Source organism: Mobula hypostoma, chromosome 5 (assembly GCF_963921235.1).
Source record: "Mobula hypostoma chromosome 5, sMobHyp1.1, whole genome shotgun sequence".
In the NCBI taxonomy this organism is placed as follows: domain Eukaryota; kingdom Metazoa; phylum Chordata; class Chondrichthyes; order Myliobatiformes; family Myliobatidae; genus Mobula; species Mobula hypostoma.
Window position 1 is genome coordinate 51,590,406 of NC_086101.1, and position 26,530 is coordinate 51,616,935.

Sequence of the window (26,530 nt, forward strand, 5' to 3'; positions counted from 1 at the left end):
TCCTCTTATTTTCCTTTTTGACTCACATGTCCTTTTTGCTCGTGCCATGAGCGTATTCTGTCTAGATGTGTGTGTGTGTGTGTGTCGCTCCTTTTTATCTCCCTTCTGGGGCAGGCAGACCCTCAGCCCCTGGGGGTTAGCGCTGGCTGTGGTCATGGCTGGACATGTTATGGCTCTGATTGTGTCTCTTGGTCTCCCGACGTTCCCGACCCCAGCTGTGCTCCTGCTTCCTTTCAGACTTGCGGCCTCGCTCTGCCTCCTTCTCCCACTCCTTGGCTCATTCCTTGCGCTCTTCTTCTGAGTGTCATTATCAATTAAAACATGGCATTCCGATACAATTAACCTCGTCGCCAATTTGTTGTGTATGTGGCCTGGTTACACAACAATGCTATTAATAAAAACGCCGGAGACGGGAGCTAAGTTTTATGGTTCTTTACTGGCATAATCCGAACTCTGCACACACGTGCAGATCAATACACGCCAAATAGCACATGCAATGACGCGTCCCTACAACATAAAGTAGTCCCTTATCATACTGCAGGCCATACAGTACACCCAGCTTTGGTTTGGTTGGACAAATACAGCAGCCAAGATTCATGGATTAAAACATCCACAGAATTTTTGGATACAGATTAACATCTGGCTTTCTGATAGAGTTCTAATAGTTGTTTCAGCAATCAAAATTTAGAAGGTTATGCACAAGTCATTTCCATTTTGTGAAAGATTATTAATATTGAATTTCACAGAATTTATAACCTGGGCTTAAAAATTTTCCTCAACTTGAAACCCAAATTGCTATAGAGAAGGCCAATAGATATTATATGAATCACGTGACAAACAGTAGATGAGTGTGGAGAGAGTTTGAATTCATGATGGGAACTGATATGGAGTGGATATGGAAAGCTTCTGCCAACCTAGACAAGCTACCAGCAGGGAATATTGGATCTGAATTTACACTTAAGCCCTCCATGAATTTAAAAGCCTGCACTGCACAATTTACAAAACCCCATGACCTACATGTGGCAGAATATGAAATGCAAATTAACTATGCAAATGTCATTGTTTCAAAAATATAAGTTCAGTGATTGCTGTGGTAAAAGAAATATATTTTTTCATCTCACTCTGACTTACTTGGTATTGTAGGCATGATGGGTTAAGTGGAGCCTTCTCTGCTAAGTGATTCTGTGATGCTAATGTTAATTACCTCAAAGGCCTTGCAATGATTTTAATCACTTCTTCCACACTTCACTATTACAATCTTGTATCATAAAAATAAAGGCACGACAGTGAAAGAAAACACTAGTATGATGCATTACTGAATGAGCTGGAGTAAAGTTTCAGATGTAGTGAGCTTGAATGTTCACTTTTATTGAAAATAAAATGGGTCTGTGCAGGTGATAAGGCAGTAAACAAGCAATAAAACAAAACAGACAAAGGGGATACGCGGAAATCTGCAGATGCTGGAAATTCAAGCAACGCACACAAAGAATGCTGGTGAACGCAGTCTTTTTATGAGACAAAGCGGATGATTCTTTCAGAGAATAGCATGGGAGTATTGTGCTTAACAAACTTATTTTTTCCTATATAATTCTTATAATTAACAAAGGATATTTAACAATATAATCTCAAAGGCCTTTCGGATTATGTACTTGCAGATGGGTTAAATTACACTAGCGCCATGGTCAGCATAGACATGGTGGGCCAAAGGGCATATACATGATTGTTCTGCATTCTAAATGGTAAAAGGGTCACAGAAATGGTGATAATTGTGAAACACTTATTAGATCAGGAATAAGAGGACAATTTGCACATTGGCTAGCCAGCCAGGCTAGACAGAGTTAAATGTTGATAATTCAGAATGGCAGAGACTGGAAGTGGAACTTCAAAAGGGCAAGTGTGAGACCATTGCTGTTCACAATTTATATCACTGATTTATACTTTAGAACTCATAAATATGCACTCCAGGTGGGAAAAGGATTAGAAATAGTCAAAGAGACTGCAACAAATTAAAAACAGAATAAACAGACAATGCACATATAATTTGATAAATGAATTTCATTGCATATCCAAAATCAATACCTCTTAAGAAAAATAAGCAATCCGCAGGTTACTTGGGGCAACATTAGCCTTTAAGCAAAGCACACAAAATGCTGGAGGGACTCAGCAGATCAGGCAGTTTCTATGAAGGGATGTTTCAAGACCATAAGACACGAAGAAAAATCAAACCATTTGGCCCATCGAGACTGCTCCGCCATTTAATCATGGCCGATCCTTTGTAGGTTGACGGCCTTCATCAGGACTGAAAAGAAAGAGAGCGGCTGCACTCAGGGGTCTCCTCTACATCGGTGACAAAGACTGGGATGATCACTTCTTTGAGTACCTTTGTTCTCTCCACCTTAACAGCAAGGATCTCCTGGTGGTCAGCCATTTTAATTCCACTTCCCTTTCCCACAGTGACATGTCTGCTCATGGATTTCTCTACGGCCAAGTTTAAGGCTAGATACATATTAGAAGAACAATACCTCATAATCTTGTCTTGGTAATCTGCATTTTGATGGCATGAAGATCGATTTCTAATCCCTGGTAACTACTCCCCTCTGATACCCCCACTCCCTTTTGGTTTTCCTTATTCTTCAAGCACTTTCATCCTTTTCTTTCTCCTCCCCCACCCTCATGACCTGTTCATCACCCAAACCTTCCATCCTCTTGTTCCCCACCTCCTTCCCTTTATTCTGTGGTCTACTGTCCTTGGCCTATCAAATTCCACCTTGTTCAGCTTTTTGCCTCTTCCACTTATCACCCACCAGCTCGTTTCTTCTGCCCCCTCCCATTTATCTTTCTACTCTCTTTATTTCCAATCCTGATGAAGGGTCTCAGCTCGAAATGTCTACTGTTCATTTCCCTCCACAAATGCTGCCTGACCCACTGACATCCTCCAGAATTTGTATGTGTTGCTCCAGCACCTGCAGTCTCTCTTTTGTCTCCATTAGCCTCCATTCAGAGGGGCAGAATGGAAAAAGATAGATATGCTAAGTGTATTGATCAATGGCCTTCATTCTACACCTCTCATTCACCCTGGGCCTGGTTCCTCCTATTATTTTAGGTCTTTTATCTTCGATGAAGGATACAAAATGTATCCAATTTTGTTATATTCTTCTTCCCCGATATTATGTATCCTGTCTCAGGAAACAGGAACTTAGATCCATCAGGACAGGACAAACATTACCATCCGTGCGTTTCAAAATGCCGAAGGGGTTATTCAATAAAATGGGGAGAAATACAACAGCCATCAAAAAAGAATCAATTAGGGTACTCTGGAGAGGTTCTCTACCTAGATTTCGGCGAGACTATCAAACTCTCGCAACACACATAAAAGTTGCTGGTGAACGCAGCAGGCCAGGCAGCATCTCTAGGAAGAGGTGCAGTCTGGCCTGCTGCATTCACCAGCAACTTTTATGTGGGTTGCTTGAATTTCCAGCATCTGCAGAATTCCTGTTGTTTGCTATCAAACTCTCCCTAGTCGGAAACAGCAAAGCACAGAGGAGAGAATTTAAAAGGAACACACTCAAACTGCTGGAGGAACTCAAGGGCCAGGCAGCATTTATGGAAAAGAGCAAACATAACGTTTTGGGCTGAGACCCTACATCAAGTCCTGACTTGACTTGTACATTTAACTAATTTCTTTCTTCGCTTAGGAGTGTACTGAAATTGAAATATGCAATAAGTTCCTAGAGTAAGTGGCTAAGACAGGTACAATAGTAACATTTCAAAGTCTTTTGGCTAAGTATGTGGATAGGAGGTGTTTGGAGGGATACGGGCCAAATGTGGGGAAAAGGAATTAGCTTGATGGGCTGAAGGGCCAGTTTCTGTGCTGTATTAGTTTGACACTCCACTGGATAAAATGATAGGTAACAAAGGTTTTTAGTTAAAATGTGTGTGCACTCACATCCACCCTAATATGTATGGGCATCAGCTCAATTCTGTGCAGGGATAACAGGAACTCAGATTGTCGGAACAGAGGAGAATAAGAGCAAATGAAATAATGTTGATTAAAATTGCGGTTTTGTAAATAGGGTGATACAGGCCGGCTGGTGGCGCAATGACATCGGCGCCGAACCCTGGAACAGAGGTTTCCGGGTTCGAATCCAGTCAGGTCCGCTCCCGAGTACGCTTTCCATCTGCGCCGGGCTGAGTGTCGAGATCGCAACTCAACAACATAAAATAAAACCGAAAGATACTGCGAAAATGTGAGGAGTGACACACCACACAGTCTCTCTCTCGCTCTGCGCCTTGTAAAAGCCATGAAAAAGACATCATGACGCACGCACAGACGCGCACGCAGATGCATACGCAGAGTCTCGCACGCACGCAGGCACACGACAAAAAACAAAGTAAATAGGGTGACACTCCGCTGAAAGCATGAACAATGATATATAGATTTAGAGCAACACACACTGCTAGAGGAACTCAGTAAGTCAGGCAGCATCCATGGAAGGGGAGTGAACAGTTGACGTTCTGGGCTCCTGAGTTCCTCCAGCATTTTGTGTGTGTTGCTCAAGATTTCCAGCCTCTGCAAAATGTCTTGTGAATGTAAAGGTTTAGACTGTTGTGATCTGCAATGTACTGCCTGAAATGTCAATAGAACCAGACACAGCAAAGTCAAAAGGGAAACTGGAACAGGAAAATGTCATTGGTCAAGTAAGGAAAGTGGGTCAATTTGGAGCTTGTTCCAAGAGTTGCTGCAGGCAAGATATACCCATTGATTTCCTTTGTGCTACTTTATGGTGATGCAGCTTTGCAGCTCTAGGGACAAGCTTTAATTCCGACCTTCAGTTCAGTGTGGGTTTCCTCCAGACACTCTGGTTTTCTCCTACATCCAGAAGGTTAATTGGCTGTTAGCATAGACAAAAAAGAATTGAGGGGAATTCATAGACTTGTTAGGAGAGAATCAGTCGCAGGGCTTCAAAAAAAAAAATAAAGTGGGGAGCTAGGACTAATGAGATTGCTCTCCTAGGAGATCCTAGTGACCCAGTGGGTCAAATAATCTTCTTCTCTGTCTAAATGCGCAAGTGACAAGTTAAATAAACTAACTTGCATTTTACCTGACGTACTTGGCATATCAGATACACTTTATATCTATTACATGGATGACATGTAGTAATCCTATCAAAATTAGATAAATAAAACAATACACAATTTATAAAAGAAGATTTATAAAACTAACTGCTTTCTCATTAGCGGATTATGGAATTCACTGGCGATGCCTCTATCGCCCTTGGGCAGGAATGCTATGCCACTTTCTGGTGAGGTCGCCCACAGAGTGACCCTGAGGGAGATGTTCCACGGTTTGGATATAGGAACAATAAAGTGTGTTTTTGGGGCGGGATGGCACATGGATGGTGGTGCTCCCACTTGTAACCCAGACCCTTAATCTAGTTGTGCCTTATTTACCTATTCCCTTTCTTGGAGAATTTAGGAAGCAAATTTATAGAATTAGGAAGTAAACTGCATAGCAGTACCACACAAGTTTAGAAAAATTTGCTTATAATCATTGATAGAGTGATTACACAGACAGCTACACACAAGATATAGAAACTTGTTTTTTAAATTTGCGTTTACAATACACATTTAGAAAGTATTAAAAGAAAGCAAAGCATGCACAGGGAAAATAATTTGGATAAATCCAATTATAGGTCAACAACAAGGAACGGTAATACAAAAAGGGAAATTCAGAAAGAGATAAACATAAATCTCCTTCTTCCATCAGTTGGGATAAACCTGGAAATTATAAGCTAGTAATTTTTCCATTAGTGATAGGGAAACCAGCCAGCCCCTTGCACGCTTTCCAACTGTGCCGGGTTGAGTTTTGAGCTAGCAACTCACCTCATTAAAAAACAAAAGTGCTAAGGAAACAGCAAAAATTGCCGCCCAATGCCCCACACGGCATGAAAGGATCAAGAAGTGATAGGAAAGTTGTTGAAGAAGATTGTGAAGAACCAACTGATGCTCACTTTGAAATGCAGGGAATAATCAGGAATAGTCAACATAATTTTGTGCAGAGGAGACCTGTACAATTCTGTGATAAATGCAGCATTTACTAGAAGCTATACTCCAAATAGAAATGTAAAGAGAATACATACTTGCTTGAGTTTGTCTAAATCCACTTTTGTTTTCTCGTAGATCTCGGTGGCTGCTTTGAGCTTGGCTCTCCATTCCTGCTGACTGGTCACGCCAGAGGCACCGCTCTGATTAGTCAAGCTCTGCTTTTCACCGTCATCTTTACTGCCCGGTGGCAGTGCCACTGGATCGAGGACAGTCTTTAGCTGTGACTCCAGGCTCAGATTTTTGCCACGAAGTTCTTCAATTTCTTTCTGCAAGGACTCAATTTCTTCCTAAGTGAGAAAAGACCAACACGGCTTCAGAACTGGTTACCAAGAAATGGTTCAGAATACCTTTCCACTCTCACATTCTGTAAAGAATTCAAGTATTGAATGGACACCAAATGGGGTTACTTTAACCAAAATAATATCTTGGTGTTAGTAAAAGAAATAGAAATGGACCATAATTAAATAAGGAAATAAAATAAACACCAAAGTTATTAGATAGTTTCACTGCTCCACAAACAACTCCAAAATTACTTATTAATTTCTTGCAACATAAATCAAGTTTCTGTTCAGAATTTTTACCATATGAAAGGTATAAGGAGTGCTCTAGACTAGTGCCTGGACTTCAGAAGGATGAGGGGGTATCTTACTCAAGCCTACCACTAGGCCTGGATACCACGGATGTGGGACAATGTTTCCAATACTTGGAGAGTCTAAGATCCAAGGGCAAATCCTCAGAATAAAGGAACGCCCCCTTAAAAGTGAGGTGAGGAAGAATTTGTTCATCCAGAGGGTGGTGAATCTGTGGAACTTCTTGCCTCAAAGGGCTATGCAAGTTTAAAGACACAAGAAAGTCTGCAGAAACTGGAAACACAAAGCAACACACACACAAAATGCCGGAGGACTCAGCTGGTCAGGCAGATTCTATGGAAATGAATAAACAGTCGAAGTTTCGAGCCAAGACAGGCCTGAGAAGCAAAGGGGAAGATGCCAGAACAAAAGATTGGGGGGGTGGGGGATGGAAGGAAAGAGGCAGGCTGAAAGGGGATAGGTGAAGCCAGGTGGGTGGCAAAGATTGAGGGCTGGAAGAAAAAGAATCTGATAGGAGAGGAGAGTGGACCGTAGGAGGATGGGACCCAGTGGGAAGTAATCAGCAGGTGAGAAGTCAAAGGTCACAGTGGGGAGTAGAGGAAGGGGGTGGTATGTTTTCTACGTAAGCAAAGTCATTGCATATATATGCAAGGCAAAGCAAGTTTACTTGTATAGCATTTTTCAAACACAAGGCAGCTCAAAGTGTTTTACATAAAACAAGATATAAAAGTGAAACATCAAATTTCAGACAATATAAAGAGAATAAAATCACACATAAAAATAAAGAAATAAAAGTTATAGCACAGGAGATTCTAATTAAAAAGCTACAGTGAAAAGTTTTAAGCCTCGATTTAAAAGAGCTTAGAGCTGGGGCACACTTCAGATCATCTGGAAGGTTATTCCAAATATGTGGAGCATAATAACTAAAAGCTGCTTCACCATGCTTAGTTTTGATCCTGGGGACTGTAAGCAGACACACCCCAGATGACCTGAGCGCGGGAAGGTTCATAATGCAGCAAGAGATTGGAGATGTATTTTGGCCCTAGAACATGCAGTGCTTTATAAACCAGTGGTAATATTTTAAACTTAATCCTCTGATGGACAGGAAGCTAGTGTAGTGATATGAGAATTGGAGTGATATATGCTCTACTTTCTTGGTCTCAGTGAGGACTCTAGCAGCAGTATTCTGAATGACCTGCAGCCGTCTGAGGGATTTTTTTTTAAAACAGGAGACCTCTGAAACAGAGACCATTACAGTAGTTAAGCCTACTAAAAGTAAATGCATAGATGACTTTTTCTAGATCTTGCTGAGACATAAGCCCTTTAACTCTCACTGCATTTTCAAGACCATAGTAGGCTGACTTTGTAATTGTCTTAATGTGATAGAGTCAGAGTCCACCGCCACACCAAGGTTTCTGGCTTGGATTGCGGTCTGTAATGACGGAATCTCAGTGAGCACTGACTTTTAATCATTCTTTTTTGATGCCAAAAACAATTTTTTTCAGTTTTCTCTTTGTTTAACTGGAGGAAATTTTGGCTTATCCAGTTATTTTTTAGTGACTGTACAGGACCATAGTGACTTGATGACATTGTTATATAAACCTGAGTGTTATCTGCTTAATTATGGTAAGATATTTTGTTGCTTACCATGATTTGAGCTAGAGGGAGAATATACATGTTAAACAGAAGGGGCCCTAGTATGGACCCTCGAGGCACTCCAATTCATTTCTGTTTGGTCAAATATGCAGCTACCAATCGATAAAAAAACTCTTTGTCCTGCAAATATGATTTAAACCACTTTAGGACTGTACTGGAAAGACATACCCAGTTTTCCAGTCTGTCCAGTAATATGTCAACTGTGTCAAAAGCACTTACATCCAGTAGAACCAAAATTGAAATTTTACCATCATGGTTTAAGCAGATGTGATTTAAAACCTTAACCAGAACAGTCTCAGTGATATGGTTTTGAAATCCAGACTGGAAAACATCTATACAGTTGCTTAGTGCCAAAAAGCTGTTAAGTTGTTAATAAGCAACTTCTTCAATAGTTTTATTTATACATGGTAAGTTTTATCTAGGCCTGTAGTTATTAATTACTGAGGCAGCTAGGTTGTTTTTTTTTAAAAAGAGGCTTAATAACTGCAGTTTTCAGGGCTTTCGGGAAGCAGCCTGATAGAAGAGAAGTGTACAAAATGTCTGACGCTATGCAACTAAAAACATTTTTCAAAAAGGTTGGAGGTAAAATGTCAAGGGATCAGGAAGAGGATTTCAGGTGTAGCACAATTTCTTCCAAAGTTTTACAGTCAATAGGTTTCAATTGTATCATCTTAACTAAATTAGTTGTGAGTGAAAGGATAACACTGACTTCTGACCTGATGACACTGACAGCATGTCTAATCTTCTGAATTTTGTCAGTAAAAAAGAATGCAAGATCATTACATGACTTTGTAGATGGAAATTCAGGTGCTACTGATACAGGAAGATATGTGAGCCTATCAACTGTAGCAAATAAGGCACTTGCATTATTTAAACACAAACAACAGGAATTCTGCAGATGCTGGAAATTCAAGCAACACACATCAAAGTTGCTGGTGAACGCAGCAGGCCAGGCAGCATCTCTAGGAAGAGGTGCAGTCGACGTTTCAGGCCGAGACCCTTCGTCAGGACTAACTGAAGGAAGAGTGAGTAAGGGATTTGAAAGTTGGAGGGGGAGGGGGAGAGGGAGGGGGAGATCCAAAATGATAGGAGAAGACAGGAGGGGGAGGGATAGAGCCAAGAGCTGGACAGGTGATAAGGCAAAAGGGGATACGAGAGGATCATGGGACAGGAGGTCCGGGAAGAAAGACAAGGGGGGGGGGACCCAGAGGATGGGCAAGAGGCATATTCAGAGGGACAGAGGGAGAAAAAGGAGAGTGAGAGAAAGAATGTGTGCATAAAAATGAGTAACAGATGGGGTACGAGGGGGAGGTGGGGCCTTAGCGGAAGTTAGAGAAGTCCATGTTCATGCCATCAGGTTGGAGGCTACCCAGACGGAATATAAAGTGTTGTTCCACCAACCTGAGTGTGGCTTCATCTTTACAGTAGAGGAGGCCGTGGATAGACATGTCAGAATGGGAATGGGATGTGGAATTAAAATGTGTGGCCACTGGGAGATCTTCTCTGGCGGACAGAGCGTAGATGTTCAGCAAAGCGGTCTCCCAGTCTGCGTCGGGTCTCGCCGATATATAAAAGGCCACATCGGGATCACCGGACGCAGTATATCACTCCAGTCGACTCACAGGTGAAGTGTTGCCTCACCTGGAAGGACTGTTTGGGGCCCTGAATGGTGGTAAGGGAGGAAGTGTAAGGGCATGTGTAGCACTTGTTGCGCTTACAAGGATAAGTGCCAGGAGGGAGATCAGTGGGGAGGGATGGGGGGGAACGAATGGACAAGGGAGTTGCGTAGGGAGCGATCCCTGCGGAATGCAGAGAGGGGGGGAGGGAAAGATGTGCTTAGTGGTGGGATCCCGTTGGAGGTGGCGGCCCGAAACATTGATCTTTTCCACGGATGTTGCCCGACCTGCTGAGTTCCTCCAGCGTGTTGTGAGTGTTGCTTTGACCCCAGCATCTGCAGAGTATTTTGTGTTTACAACTGGCCTATAGTTACCTGCCTTTTGCCGACATCCTTTTTTGAACAGTGGCGTGACCTCTGCCTTCTTCCAATCTGCTGGCACCTGCCCAGAGTCCAAGGAATTTTGGTAAATTATCACCAAAGCGTCTACTACAACCTCTGCCATTTATTTCAGTACCCTGGGATGCATTCCATCAGGACCAGGGGACTTGTCCATCTTTAGGCCCACAAGTTTACTCAGCACTACCCCTTTAATGATAGCAATGTTTCATTGCTGGCACTTCGGGCAGCACTGGAAGTCCTCCAGCTTCGTCCTTGGCCACCTTCATATTGGCAGGGTTCTGGGCTTCCTTCATCGTGCCAGTAGCTTCCTCTCATTTTCCACAACTGTCAGTCATGCAAATCCCCGGTGAAGACTCAGGAATACCGTCACACACAGATATAGGATTCTTCATTACTGTTTCTGTAACAATTTCTTTTTGACCAGTCAGGGTTTTTTCCCTGAGCTGAACCCCTGAACCTGGAAGACGAGTGGACCTCTTAGTCTAGCCTCGCCCCTTTTTCTGTTTGGTGTGGGTGACCCTCCCAACAGCCGAAGCACAAAGCCCTGACTCCAGTCAATATAACTCTCCGGGTCAAAGAGGCATGCACCCCTCTAAACCTTATGACAAGTTTGTGGTCCTCTTGGATGGTCCCTGTACAATGACCACTGCAAAGTCTATACATTTCAAACAGACCATAACCACCATACCGCTTCCACTCAGAAGTGGTTTTGATACCAATTACATAACCTGACTATGAGTTTGCAAACCTCTTACTTTACGTACTTAGAAGAACTATTCCCTAAGAAAGTGAACTGTAACAAAGCAAGCAATAATTAAACAGTAATTAAAATTTGTCTCAGGATATCTAGTTGTGAAGAAACAAAATTCAATCAAATTTTAATTAAAACTCGAAGCTTTGCAGTTTTTGAAGTACAGACCAATCTCAGTGAAAATACTTATGAAAATTTGGAAGAACAAGACTACAGCAAAGAAGTGGCGATCACAGTAATTTGGAAAATCAGGATTTGTTCTGCACAAGGGGCAGAAGGCTTGCTGTTATCCCCAATGCTTTCAATTATGGAACGTCATTTCAGATTTCTCTGTATACACACACAGCAGAAGCCAAATGTGGAGAATTCTGATTGCTCCGTATATATTTGATTTTTTCCATTTTGATTCTTTCTTCTCTTCATCGAAGTTGAGAGAGGCGGGACTGCGCAGGCACGTGACGTCGGGCAGTGAAGCGCGGAAGATTTAAAAGGAACACTGCCTTGTACAGCGGGCAGCGTAGTGAGCCGGGAGCAGAGAGAAGGCTTAAGGGCTTTGGCGGAAATTTGTGAGGCAAAGTAGGTTTGGTTTTCAATTTTTCCTGTTATTTGAAGAAAGGGGGAAGTATGAGTGTGAGGGCGGCTTGTTGTTCTCGGTGTCGGATGTGGGAGTTCCTGGAGTCTCCTAGCCACCTGGACGTCCACATCTGCGCCAGGTGCGCCGAACTGCAGCTCTTAAGGCAGGGGTCCCCAAACTCCCAAACTTTTTTGCACCGCGGACTGGTTTAATATTGACTATTCTTTCTAAAAGGGTTTATATAACGGATTTAATATTAAACACGATGCACATTTTCCTCACATGAATATAGTGATAAGTCAATTATAAGTCATAAGGGGGATCCTATGTCTAGTCTATTCCGCAGTTTAGTTTTTGTTGCAATCATTGTAGAAAACTCCACTTCGCAGAGATATGATCTTGGAAATGGAAGCAACGTTTTCAGTGCTTTTGTGGCTATCTCAAAATATTCAGCCTTGACTTTGATCCAGAATGCCGGCAGAGATGTTACGTCAAAAATACTCTACAGCCCATCGTCAGTTGCAAGCTCGAGGAGTTGATCTTCTTTCCGTGCTGACATGGATGATTCACCGGGGACATTCACAAATGGGTCACGGACCCATTCATTTGACGATGATGACGATGCTGAGGATGTTCTACGAGTCTGTGGTGGCCAGTGCTATCATGTTTGCTGTTGTGTGCTGGGGCAGCAGACACCAACAGAATCAACAAACTCATTTGTAAGGCCAGTGATGTTGTGGGGATGGAACTGGACTCTCTCACGGTGGTGTCTGAAAAGAGGATGCTGTCCAAGTTGCATGCCATCTTGGACAATGTCTCCCATTCACTACATAATGTACTGGTTGGGCACAGGAGTACATTCAGTCAGAGACTCATTCCTCCGAGATGCAGCACAGAGCGTCATAGGAAGTCATTCCTGCCTGTGGCCATCAGACTTTACAACTCCTCTCTTGGAGGGTCAGACACCCTGAGCCAATAGGCTGGCCCTGGACTTATTTCATAATTTACTGGCATAATTTACATATTACTATTTAACTATTTATGGTTCTATTACTATTTATTATTTATGGTGCAACTGTAACGAAAACCAATTTCCCCTGGGATCAATAAAGTATGACTATGACTATGATTATTTGCACATCTTGGGTCATTTGCAGTTGGGAAGTAACGCTTGAATTCTGTCGACAGCGAAGATAGGTGTTCGCGCACCAGCTGTGAGCCTCAGTCTCTCCCAAATTCCCAGCTAATGTTGGGAACATGTCAACTATGCCCCTGTCCACTTGCCGTCCCCACAGTTCCAATTTGGCTGTGAAAGCAGACACTTTATCTGCCAACTAGAAGACAGATGTCATTCTCCCCTGAAGTGGCAAATTGAGTTAATTGAGCAGGTTGAAGATGTCACACAGATAAGTGAGTTTTGCTATCCACTCCTCGTCACTGAAGTGTGCTGCCAGAGCTGACTTTTTTCTTGAAAGAAATCTCTGTACCTGTTCTCTTAACTCAAAAATCCTGGTCAGGGCTCTCCCCCTTGACTTCAGTGTGTAAGAGAAGGCGTTTGTGCTTTGCATCCATTTCCTCGCAAAGCTGCTCAAACAGACGTGAGTTAAGGGTTTTTGCTTTGATGTGACTGATAACTTCAACAATGTCACTCAATACGCTGTTAAGATCAGGTGACATTTTTCGGCTAGCCAACATTTCCCAGTGTATGACACAGTGTGTAGACTGGCATTCAGGAGCAAACTCTGTCTCGAGTAGTGAAACCAGACTTGTTAAGCCATTCCAACAGCTGTGCTTCGATGTCCTCCTCTATGTCATCGATTCTCCTTGAAACTGTGGTTGCTGAAAGAGAAACCTGTGCCATCTTGTGAGCTGCAGCTTCTCCCAACAGTTCACGGCACATGTCCTTGGCAGCAGGCAGAATCAATTCTTCACCAACAGTGAAAGACTTCTTAGCCTTAGCAATACGGCTAGCCACTAAGTACGACGCTCTCAGAGCAGCAGCATTTGTGGAGGTGGTGACTCTCAGCACTTGCTCCTGTCCCGCTTGCTCATGTTTTTTCCACTCAAAAAACTCAACAGGTTTGTCTTTAAGTGCAGAATGCTTGGACTCAAGGTTCCAAAGCAGTTTTGAGGGCTTCATTGCCTCATTAGACAGGTTGTCTCCACATATCACACATGGGGGCTTGGAGCGTGCGAGTCACCGGTCGCAAAAAAGCCATATTTTATGTACGACTTGTCGTACTTTCTGATGAAGGAAGTTTTCTTTTTTTTTTTTGCAGTCTCGGCCTCAGCTGTCTGTGTTATCATCGTCGTTAGGCCTTTTTTGTCCCCAACCATCTCTTCCAAAGAAACTCTCAAGCGATGTTTGTTTTTTACTCAGAGTAGTTGTAGGTTAATGACCGACTGATGACCTCGCGTGCGTTCAAGTTCAACAGTGGGCGTGACAGGGAATGAGAAAAGGTACAGTTGACTCATATCGGGACCCATATCAGGAGGAGGAGAAGATGGTGGCGCAACGCAGTGCACGTAGCCTCTCCGGTGAAATGATATCGTATTTCTAAGTAGGATGCCGTGCACAATTCTGATTTGATGGAGACAGCCATGACAGCACGGAGGAACATCTGGATTAACTTCTGAAATGCCTGGTTCGCTGCCGCTGCTACTGTGCAATCGAGAATCTCCGGAGAGAAGGCCCCAAAATCCTCGGCTTTGCCTAATGCATGCATTACTAAATGACAATAAAAGAGGACTGTGTGTCCTCATAATCTAATCTAATCTAATATCGTTTCCTCGTGGCCCAGTAGCACATGCTTTGCGGCCCGCTGGTTGGGGACCACTGACCTAAGGGACCCTGTCAGGGAACTGGAGCTGCAACTCGATGACCTTCGGCTGGTCAGGGAGAGTGAGGAGTTACAGGCAGGTGGTGACACCGGGGCCACGGGAGGCAGACAAGTGGGTCACGGTTAGGAAGGGGAAGAGAAAGAGTCAGGTACTAGAGAGTACCCCTTGACAATAAGTACTCCTGTTTGAGTACTATTGGGGGTGACAGCTTACCTGGGGGAAGCAACAGTGGCCGTGCCTCCGGTACAGAGTCCAGCCTTGTGGCTCAGAAGGGTAGGAAAGGGAAGAGGAGGGCAGTAGTAATAGGGTATTTGATAGTTAGGGGGTCAGATAGGCGATTCTGTGGACGAAGTCAGGAGACCCAAATGGTGGTCTGCCTCCCTGGTGCCAAGGTACAGGATGTTTCCGATCGTGTCCAAGATATCCTGAAGTGGGAGGGTGAGGAGCCAGAGGTGTGGTTCATATAGGTACCAATGACAGGTAGGAAAAGGGAAGAGGTCCTGAATGGAGAATATAGGGAGTTAGGAAGGGATTTGAGAAGAAGGACCGCAAGGGTAGTAATATTGGGATTACCGCCTGTGCCACGCGACAGTGAAGGTAGGAATGGAATGAGGTGGAGGATAAATGCGTGGCTGAGGGATTGGAGCAGGGGTCAGCGATTCAATTTTCTGGATCATTGGGACCTCTTTTGGGGCAGGTGTGACCTGTACAAAGAGGACGGGTTGCACTTGAATCCTAGGGGGACCAATATCCTGGCATGGAGATTTGCGAAGGCTACTGGGGAGACTTTAAACTGGAATGGTTGGGGGGTGTAAATCAAATTGAAGAGACTAGGAGAGAGGAGGTTAGTTCACAAATAGAGAAAGCTAGCAGACAGTGTGTGAGGGAGGATAGGCAGGTGACAGAGAAGGGGGGCGTTCAGACCGAAGATGTAGGGGAGAAGGAAGAAAAAGATAACAAAGTTGTTTGCACCATTAGGGATAAACAGAGAGTAAGAGGTGGAGAGTTTCTTAAATGCATCTGTTTTAATGCTAGGAGCATTTGTAAGAAAGGTGGATGAGTTTAGAGAGCATGGATTGATAACTGGAAATATGATGTTGTAGCTATTAGTGAAACATAGTTGCAGGAGAGGTGTGATTGGCAACTAAATATTCCTGGATATCGTTGCTTCAGGTGTGATAGAATCGGAGGGGCAAGAGTGGGAGGTGTTGCATTTTTGTCAGGGAAAATATTACAGCGGTGGTTTGGCAGTATAGATTAGAGGGTTCGTCTAGGGAGGCTATTTGGGTGGAATTGAGGAATGGGAAAGGTGCAGTAATGCTTATAGGGGTGTATTATAGACCACCTAATGGGCAGTGAGAATTGGAGGAGCAAATTTGTAAGGAGATAGCAGATATTTGTAGTAAGCACAAGGTTGTGATTGTGGAAGATTTTAATTTTCCCACACATAGACTGGGAAGCCCATTCTGTAAAAGGGCTGGATGGTTTGGAGTTTGTAAAATGTGTGCAAGGTAGTTTTTTGCAGCAATACATAGAGGTACCAACGAGAGAAGGGGCAGTGTTGGATCTCCTGTTAGGGAATGAGATAGGGCAGGTGACGGAGGTATCTTTTGGGGAGCACTTCGGGTCCGGTGATCACAATGCCATCAGTTTCAATATAATTATGGAGAAAGATAGGACTGGACCCAAGGTTGAGATTTTTGATTGGAGAAAGGCTAACTTTGAGGAGATGCGAAAGGATTTAAAGGGAGTGGATTGGGACAATTTGTTTTATGGGAAGGATGTAATAGAGAAATGGAGGTCATTTAAAGGTGAAATTTTGAGGGTACAGAATCTTTATGTTACCGTTAGGTTGAAAGGAAAGGTTAAAAGTTTGACAGAGCCATGGTTTTCAAGGGATATTGGAAACTTGGTTCAGGAAAAGAGAGAGATCTACAATAAATATAGACAGCTTGGAGTAAATGAGGTGCTCGAGGAATATAAAGAATGTAAAAAGAATCTTAAGAAAGAAATTAGAAAATCTAAAAGAAGAAATGAGATTCCTTTGGTAAGTAAGGTGAAAATAAATCTAAAGGGTTTCTACAGTTATATTAATAGCAAAAGGATAGTGAGGGATAAAATTGGTCCCTTGGAGAATCAGAGTGGACACTATGTGTGGAGCCAAAAGAGATGGGGGGAGATTTTGAACAATTTCCTTTCTTCGGTATTCACTAAGGAGAAGGATATTGAAGTGTGTAAGGCAAGGGAAACAAGTAGCGTAGTTATGGAAACTATGATGATTAAAGAAAAGGAAGGACTGGCACTTTTAAGGAATATAAAAGTGGATAAGTCTCCGAGTCCTGACAGGATATTCCCTGGGACCTTCACGGAAGTTAGTGTAGAAATAGCAGGGGCTCTGACAGAAATATTTCAAATGTCATTAGAAACAGGGATGGTGCCGGAGGATTGGCGTACTGCTCACGTGGTTCCATTGTTTGAAAAGGGTTCTAAGAGTAAACCTAGCAATTATCGGCCTATAAATTTGACGTCAGTTAAATTAATGGAAAGTATTCTTAGAGATGGTATATATAATTATCTGGATAGACAAGGTCTGATTAGGAACAGTCAACATGGACTTGTGCGCGGAAGGTCATATTTGACAAATCTTATTGAATTTTTTGAAGAGGTAACTAGGAAAATTGTGGAGGGTAAAGCAGTGGGTGTTCTCTATATGGATTTCAGTAAGGCCTTTGACAAGGTTCCACACAGAAGGTTAGGAAGGTTCAATCGTTAGGTATTAACATTGAAGCAGTAAAATTGATTCAACAGTGGCTGGATGGAAGACGCCAGAGAGTAGTGGTGGATAACTGTTTGCCAGATTGGAGGCCGGTGACTAGTGGTGTGCTCAGAGATCTGTACTGGGTCCAATGCTGTTTGTCATATACATTAATGATCTGGATGATGGGGTGGTAAATTGGATTAGTAAGTATGCAGATGATACAAAGATAGGTGGCGTTGTGGATAATGAAGTAGGTTTTCAAAGCTTGCAGAGAGATTTAGGCCAGTTAGAAGAGTGGGCTGAAAGATGGCAGATGGAGTTTAATGCTGATAAGTGTGAGACGCTACATTTTGGTAGGACTAATCAAAATAGGACATACATGGTAAATGGCAGGGCATTGAGGAATACAGTAGAACAGAGTGATCTAGGAATAATGGTGCATAGTTCCCTGAAGGTGGAATCTCATGTGGATAGGGTGGTGAAGAAAGTTTTTGGTATGCTGGCCTTTGTAAATCAGAGCATTGAGTATAGGAGTTAGGATGTAATGTTACAATTGTACAAGGCATTGGTGAGGCCAAATCTGGAGTATTGTGTACAGTTCTGGTCACCGAATTATAGGAAAGATGTCAACAAGATAGAGAGAGTACGGAGGAAATTTACTAGAATGTTACCTGGGTTTCAGCACCTAAGTTACAGAGAACGGTTGAACAAGTTAGGTCTTTATTCTTTGGAGCATAGAAGGTTGAGGGGGGACTGATAGAGGTATTTAAAATTATGAGGGGGATAGATAGAGTTGACGTGGATAGGCTTTTTCCATTGAGAGTAGGGGAGATTCAAACAAGAGGACATGAGTGGAGAGTTAAGGGGCAAAAGTTTAGGGATAACACAAGGGGGAACTTCTTTCCTCAGACAGTGGTAGCCGTGTGGAACGAGCTTCCAGTAGAAGTGGTAGAGGCAGGTCCGATTTTGTCATTTAAAAAAAAACTGGATAGGTATATGGACAGGAAAGGAATGGAGGGTTATGGGCTGAGTGCAGGTAGATGGGACTAGGTGAGAGTAAGCGTTCGGCACAGACTAGAAGGGCCGAGATGGCCTGTTACCGTGCTGTAATTATTATATGATTATATGGAGAAAAGTTTGATTTTTGCGGCTTAAATGAATTCAAAGTCATTAAGATCCTTCTAAATCCACTTCACTGATGAACACGTGCATTACCTCATATTCTTTATGTAACAGTTCAAGCCTGGTTTTTCGAAGGGATCGCTTGATTGATGAACTGTCACAATTTTCTGCTCCATCTGATCCACCTGAATAAGAATTAAATACCAATCAGCAATTGTGCCCCAATAAAAAGTAACATTTGATATAAGGCCTTTATATCCATTTCTCCAACAAAAGGCCAAAGACCATTAGAAATTCCAGTTTCACATCCTGCCTCTCCAACTCATTGTCTACAGCGAGGCAGTTAGATTTTCTACTTAGTACCAAATGTAATATCACACCCACCAGAATGAAATCTGAGCCATAAGAACAAAACTAAAAGTTAAACATTTGTCAGTGTAAATTAGAAATGTAAATTTGGAACCACAACTGAATATAGTCACAATTAGTGAGAGACCAAAGTGCAGTAATTACACTTTGAATAATACAATCACTGTACTATATTACTGTCATATGCATACCTAGTCTATAACAGTAATAAATAAGATATTAAAGAAACTCATTGAGTCAGGCAGCATCTGTGGAGGGAAATGGACAGTCCACATATCAGGTTGAGACCCTTCACCTGGAGAGGGTGACAGAAGCACCAGATCTGCTGTTGCTAACTGCCAGAGACAACATTCTTCACAAACACACATTGAAACTGCAGGGAGAAAGATTACAAACTGCACAAGATGTAATGTGACAGACAAGTCCTTTGTAAGATTCTAAGCTTTTGGTGAAAGAGACTGCATTACATCAAATGGTGAAATATGAAAATATGTGAAAAACTAAAAACGACAGTTGATTTTATTTAAATTTGTTAGTAAGACAGCTAATACTAGTTTATATAAATGGAAGGACTCAGATTTATTCATTTAATTACTCCTGGAAATTTTCTTCCAAGTAATAATGAAAAACATTCAGGAGTCAAAGGAAAACAGGAAGCAAATTAGATTTTGAGCTCTGTAGAAGGACACTAAATGCAGCCGAACACAAATAAAGAATAAGAAGAGCAGAATTTCTGTCCTTCCTTTATCCAGCATCAACAAACTGCTTCCTTACTTTACAAGTTACAGAACAATTACCCAATGTCATTGGCCACGTGATGGCCCTTGTTTCTCAGATAGGTGTGATAAAACTTGACTTAATGTAAAGGTTCTCAGGTTAAGCCACTTAATTTTCTGTGGCCTACACACAATTCATAAAGTTCTTTCCAAACTATAGTTTGAAAACAGAACAAACTAGAAACATAGTTAATACAAGCAGATGCATTCCTTTTCTCATACTGATGCAGCATTGCTTTTTTAGAAGGCTCTTCTGTTATGCTAACATAGAAACAATGTCCATAGACCCTTCAAAATTACTACACAAGGTGGTTAAGGCAGCGTATAATCTGTTTGCCTTCATTATCTGGGGGACTGAGTTCAAGAACCGAGAGGTAACGTTACAGCTCAAAAAATTCTAGTTAGACTAAACTTGGAATATTGTGTTCAGTTCTGGTTGCCTCATTAAAGGAAGGATGTTGAAGTTTTAGAGAGAGTGCAGAGGTTATTTGTCTGCATTAGAAAACATGGCTTATGAGGACACCTGATAGACGTGTATAAAGGCATTTTCAGTGGGTTGCAATCATTGCGAGAAGATGTTCATTGGTGGGGCAGCACAAGGTTTAAAAAGAACTCAGGGCCCTTTGGAACTTTTTGGCAAGCTGCAATTGGCAGGGGCTAATAAAAAGAAATGAGGTGTAAGATGATCAGCCAGTGGACAGACTCTGCCTCAACAGGCTAGAGCTGAATGTGCTCAGGGTCATCCAGGAGTCCGACAAACCTCAAGATGAGACCCTTCCCAGAGTGCAGACTTCAGATAATAAATGGGTGACCACCAAGAGAAGTAGAAGGGAAGGCAGCAGTCAGTGCAAGGTTTCCCTGTGGCCATTCCCCTCAGCAACATGTATTGAGCATGAGTTGAAGCAAACATGGGGCAAAATCAAAAAGGGTGATGAATTCAGGACTGAAGGTGTTATATTTAAATGCACAGTATACAGAATAAGGTAGATGATCTTGTAGAGCAGTTAAAGAGATTGGCAAGTATGATGTTGTGGGCATCACTGAGCCATGGCTGAAAGAAGATCATAGTTGGGAGCTTAACATCTAAGATACACATTGTATTGAAAGGACAGACAGGTAGACAGAGGGGGTGGGGTAACTCTGTTGGTTAAAAAATAAATAAATCCTTAGAAGGAGGTGACATAGGATTGGAAGATGTAGAATCCTTGTGGATAGAGTTGAGAAACTGCAAGGGTAAAATGACCCTGATGAGAGGTGTATATAGGCCTCCAAACAGTAGCAAAGGTGTGGAATATAAATTACAACAGGAGATAGTAAAGATAACAATAAAGGCAATGTTGTGATAGACATGAGAAATGTCAATACGCAGGTAGATTGGGAAAATCAGGTTGGTGCTGGCTCCCAAGAGAGGGAATTTGTAGAATGCCTACAAGATGGCTTTTTAGATCAGCTTGGGGTTGAGCCCACTAGGGTAAGAGAATTCTGCATTGGGTGTTGGTAATGAATCAAATTTGGTTAGGGAGCTTAAGGTAAAGGAATCCTTAGGAGACAGTGATCATAATATGGTAGAATTCATCCTGCAATTTGGGAGGGAGAAGATCAGATCAGATGTATCAGTATTACAGTGGAATAAAGGGAATTGCAGAGGCACGAGAGAGAAGCTGACCAAAGTTGACTGTAAGGAGACATTATCATGGTAGAACTGCAATGGCTGGAGTTCCTGGGGGCAATTTGGAAGGTGCAGGATAGATACATCCCAAAGATGAAGAAGGATTCTAAAGAGAGAATAAGGCAACTGAGGCTGACAAGGAAAGTCAGACAGCATAAAAGTAAAAGAGAGGGCACATAATATAGCAAAAATTAGTGGGAAGTTATAGGTTTGGGAAGCTTTCAGAAACCAACAGAACACATCTAAAAAAGCCATAAGGAGAGAAAAGATTAAATCTGAAGATAAGCCAACCAGCAATATCAAAGAGAATACTAGAAGTCTTTTTTCAGATACATTAAGAGTAAAAACGTAAAAGAGAGGTGAGAATGGATATCAGACCACTGGAAGATTAAATGGAGAGGTAGTGGTGGAGGAAATAGCAAATAGCAAACAAACTAAATAAGTATTTTGCGTCAGTCTTCACAGTGAAAGACACCAGCAGTATGCCAGAAATTCGAGAGTGTCAGGGGACAGAAATGAGCGTAGTTGTTTTTACGAAGATGAAGGTGCTTGGGAAGCTGAAAAGTCTGAAGGTAGATAAGTCGTCTAGACCAGGTGGATTACACCCCAGGGTTCTGAAAGAGTATCTGAAGAGGTCGTGGAGGTACTAGTAATGATCTTTTAAGAATCACTGGACTCTGAGAATGGTTTTGGAGGACTGCAAAATTGTAAATGTCACTCCCACTCTTTAAGAAAGTAGGGAGGCAGAAGGAAAATTATAGGCCAGTTAGTCTGATGTCAGTGGTTGGGAAGATGTTGGAATCCATTATTAAGGATGAGGTTTCAGGATACATGGAGGCACATGATAAAGCAGGCCAAAAGTCAGCATGGTTTACTCAAGGGCTGAGGTAACTAGTAGTGTTCCGTAGGGGTGGTATTGGGCCCGCTTTTCGCATTATTGCTTGAAGTCAATCATGGAAGTACCTTCACAACATGGGTTTGATGGTTCCGTAAGTAGTATTTCACTTCTTTCTTCAGGGTATAGGTATAGAGATAGGCAATAAGTGTTGTCCTTAGTGGTAGTTTCTACATGCTGTAAATAGATTGTAAAATGAGCACTGAGAGATAAACTGGATGGGGTTAGTTCGATGATTAATGTGTTGGGAGTCTTTAGTGGAAAGTTAATTCTGACCATTTGCTAACAAGACTTGTTCCCATACATCTGTTAAGGAGGTATAATTTCTACATTTGAGGAAGTCTTTTTAAAAATAGTTTGACATAATTACAGGTTTTCATAGGACTTTGGGATGCATGGTGGTGACTTGCATTGATTAACAATGCCCACCATAATGAAACGCTGCTGACAGCCCAGTACGTTGTTGGGCAAGAATCGATGTATAACGTTTTGTGTTTACCTGGTAGCAGTTACCTAAGAAGCAGCATAGTATTTTGCTGCACAAATTGCTCACTTGTAATTAACACGGAACATAGAAGAGCACAGGCCCTTCAGCCCACAATGTTATGCTGACCTTTTAACCTACTCCCACTATCAAACCCTGCTCCTCTATACAGCCTGCAGTCCTCTAGTTTTCTCTCATTCATGTGTCTATCTATGTCTCTAATTGACAATAATAAATTGGCCTGAACTGCCACTGAATAGTAGATTCCAGGCACCCACCACTCTTAAGAGAAAGAGAAGAAAGATTGAGACTGCTTTTTAAAAAAAAATTAATTAGACCTTTTACAATTCAACCAGGAAAAGAAAATGCACTAAGCAAATTAAAACACTGAAAGGACACTTACCTAACACTTCCTTGTAAGGATTTTCAGATGTAATCGGAGTCCTACAAGTTGGACACTGGGCACTGTTTTTCAACCAAGATTCCATGCACGTGAAGCAGAAGACATGGTTGTTTGAACAGATAACCGGGTGACGGACCTAAAGGGTAATAATTAAGGTTACGACACTCATAAATTTGACCAGTCTGATCAACTGTGGCACACAAACTTAGGAGCAGCATGAGAGTATTCGGCCCTTTGAGTTGGTTCCGCCATTCCATCATGGCTGATTTATTTTCCCTCTTAACCCCATTCTCCTGCCTTCTCCTCATAACCTTTGACACCTTTACTAATCAAGAACCCATCAACATCCAACTTAAATATGCCCAATGCCTTGGCCTCCACAGCAGTCCGTGGCAATGAATTCCACAGATTCATCACCCTCTGGATAAAGAAATTCCTCTGTTCTAGTGGGATGTCTTCTACTCTGAGGCTGTGCCCTCTGATCATAGGCTCCCTCACAAACATCCCATCCACTCTTTACTCTGTTTAGGCCTTTCAATGAGATTCCCCTCCCCACCACACTCATTATTCTGAACTGCAGCGAGCACACGCGCAGAGCCAAACATTACACAGGACTCTAATAATCTATTGATACATTACTGAACAAGTCCATAAATTACTGGCAACTTCTTAATTTTGTTCCCTGTATCTAACCCAATGGAAGAGATTTAATAAATATAAGCACACAAAATGGCAGCACTTAAACCTGATTTCTATAAAATTAAACTTGAAATGGCTCACGTTAAGTCCCCTATCAAAGTCATGTGTTCATTCCATTCCAGAGACTTGAACATATAAACAAGGCTAGAACTTTACTTCAGCGAGGAACCTTCTTCTCTGAGGTTTTAAGCCAAGTTAAGTGGAAGTAGCGAATTAAATGAATAGGGACCTCTACTGATTTCAGCCAATTCTTTTGTTTGTTTCACTCAACACTTGCAACAGATTATCTGGCCAGATGTGTCAATTTTTTTCTGTAAATATGACACCAATTAGGTATATGCACTTTAAAAATCCAACATTGGCGGCACACGAGTACAAAACATATCAATCTAACGTCTTTAACTTTTTTAAGCACGTCGGCAGACTTGTATAAGCACAAAAAAGTCCCCCCCCCCGGAAAAAATGTTCTAGATTTTATGATAAAAGCCTTGCTCTATCATTATCAATTGTTTGTGGAAATGCTGCTCAGACAAATCGACCCGTTGCCATAACAGCCAAAACAATTCAAAAGAATTTCATTTGTCGCGAGCTGGGACGTTCTGGATTGAACAACGCACGGCCTGTTAACCTTTGTGCAACACGAGTGCTACCGTAAATTACAAAGTATGGTGTTAAAAATGTTTGAAGTGTATAAATCATTTAACTATTCATTCACACCTATGGAAAAAAAAGTGAATTTGAAAACAGTTCTTGGCAAAGCAAGGTAAATTCACTTAAAAAGACACTCAAATCTCTGGGCAAAATGCACATAATATAACTTCATGGAAAGTGCTCAATCTTCTTTAAAAAAAAACAAATTCAAATTCAAAAGTTTGCCAGACGTTTGGAGCTACAAGCACACACTGCGTTTCGGCCGTCTAACATAGCAATACGGAAGTGGAGTCTAACCCAGAATTCACGAGTTCTCTTCATTTAAAACTTCAAATGGCTCAACGTCTACATTGCAAGTTTACAGTGCACCTTTAAAAAAATACCCCACTCCATCTTTGGAAAACTAACAGCAAGTCTCATTTTTTTAAAACCTTCTTACAGATATTTTAATCATCTGCACCTATATGAACATTGGTAAAATTAAGACGAGATCTAGCTTGCAAAAGAGGCGCAAAGGAAGGCAAGACTTTGGGGGCTACTTTGCAACAATGGGTGCTCCGTCTGCGGACTGTTGCTCCGCTCCCCGGTTGCGAGTACATTACCTTCCCCAGACAGATCTGGCACGAGATGGGCAGCGTGAGATTCAGTGTAACATTCTGAACGTTCTGAACCGCCGGCTTCTGCATTGTGCTTGGAATTCCGCCCTGGAGCACGCGACCCGAAACAAGCCGACCGGGAGCGCGCGACACGCACTCTCGCTCACCCCGCCCCCTTCCTCTCCTCTCTTCGCCTCGCCTGGCCTCGCAGCAAGCGCCGGAATCTGCCTTCGTACAGCGGAGGTCGGGTTGTAACCGCTTTCTTTGCAGCAGTACCGAAAAAAAGGCAAAGATCAAAATGGGGATGCATTAAACTAGGGATTCCCAAACTTGGGTGGACGAACCCCTCGGTTAATGGTATGGGTCTATGGCGTTAAAAAAGGTTGGGAACCCCTGCATTAAACAGTAAGAATAGCATTCAACCGTTTTGAATTCGACTTTTTTTTAAAACGAAAAGCGAGCACTTTAATGAGGTTATATTTTGTGTGTTTTTGAGTACTGGGTGCTCTTAAATGAACATTTACATTTGCAAGCGCCGCTTTCAAATATATTTTTCTACAGTTTTGGATGAATAACATTCTGATTATATGATCTTTACACTTTAAATTTTTAACACCATATTTTGTAATTTAAGGTAAATACACGTGTTAAAGGTGATCTAGGTTATTTTGAATTGTGTTGGTTGGTGGAACGCTGTGTTAAATTTTAAAACAAATCCTGAGATCTGATACAAGATTTAAAAAAAAAGGTGTTACATTCAGGCCTGCTGCAAAACTGGTAAACATCTCTGCACTCAAAAATGATATGCGTGCACGCTGCAAATCCACAGGTCCCAGGCATGAGTTCAAATCGCAGCACAAGCTACACAATAGCTCATCATCTAAGTAGCATTTTTATTTTTTAAAATGGCTCTTATAATGGCGACAATGAAAAAAAAAATTCATTGATTCTGTTGTGTTTCTTGTATTTACTATGATTGTCCGCAAGAAAATGAATCTCAGGGTTGGAAATTGTGAAATACATAGAACATAAAATAGTACAGCACAGTACAGGTCCTTCGGCCCACAATGTTGTGCCGACCCTCAAACCCTGCCTCCCATATAACCCCCCACCTTAAATTCCTCCATTTACTGTACCTGTCTAGTAGTCTCTTAAATTTCACTAGTGTATCTGCCTCCACGACTGACTGAGGCAGTGCATTCCACGCACCAACCACTCCCTGAGTGAAAAACCTCCTCTAATATCCCCCTTGAACTTCCCACCCCTTACCTTAAAGCCATGTCCTCTTGTATTGAGCAGTGGTGCCCTGGGGAGGAGGTGCTGGCTATCCACTCTATCTATTCCTCTTATTATCTTGTATACCTCTATTATGTCTCCTCTCATCCTCCTTCTCTCCAAAGAGTAAAGCCCTAGCTCCCTTAATCTCTGATCATAATGCATACTCTCTAAACCAGGCAGCATCCTGGTAAATCTCCTCTGTACTCTTTCCAATGCTTCCACATCCGTCCTATAGTGAGGTGACCAGAACTGGACACAGTACTCCAAGTGTGGCCTAACCAGAGTTTTATAGAGCT

The 26,530-nt window shown here is 42.2% G+C and overlaps 1 protein-coding gene across 1 annotated transcript in view; it reads right to left on the reverse strand.

The window, feature by feature from the left end:
• The window catches only part of obi1 (ORC ubiquitin ligase 1), a 41,844-nt gene extending 16,613 nt beyond the window's left edge, over nt 1-25,231 (reverse strand). Inside the window, exons 1-4 of the mRNA XM_063047519.1 lie at nt 24,963-25,231; nt 23,011-23,146; nt 18,508-18,599; nt 6,141-6,392 (exon numbers count right to left, since the gene is read on the reverse strand). Coding sequence (XP_062903589.1) covers nt 6,141-6,392; nt 18,508-18,599; nt 23,011-23,146; nt 24,963-25,046 — 564 coding nt within the window. The 5' untranslated portion in view covers nt 25,047-25,231. The remainder of the gene's footprint in view (nt 1-6,140; nt 6,393-18,507; nt 18,600-23,010; nt 23,147-24,962) is intronic.
• Between the last annotated feature and the right edge of the window lie 1,299 nt (nt 25,232-26,530).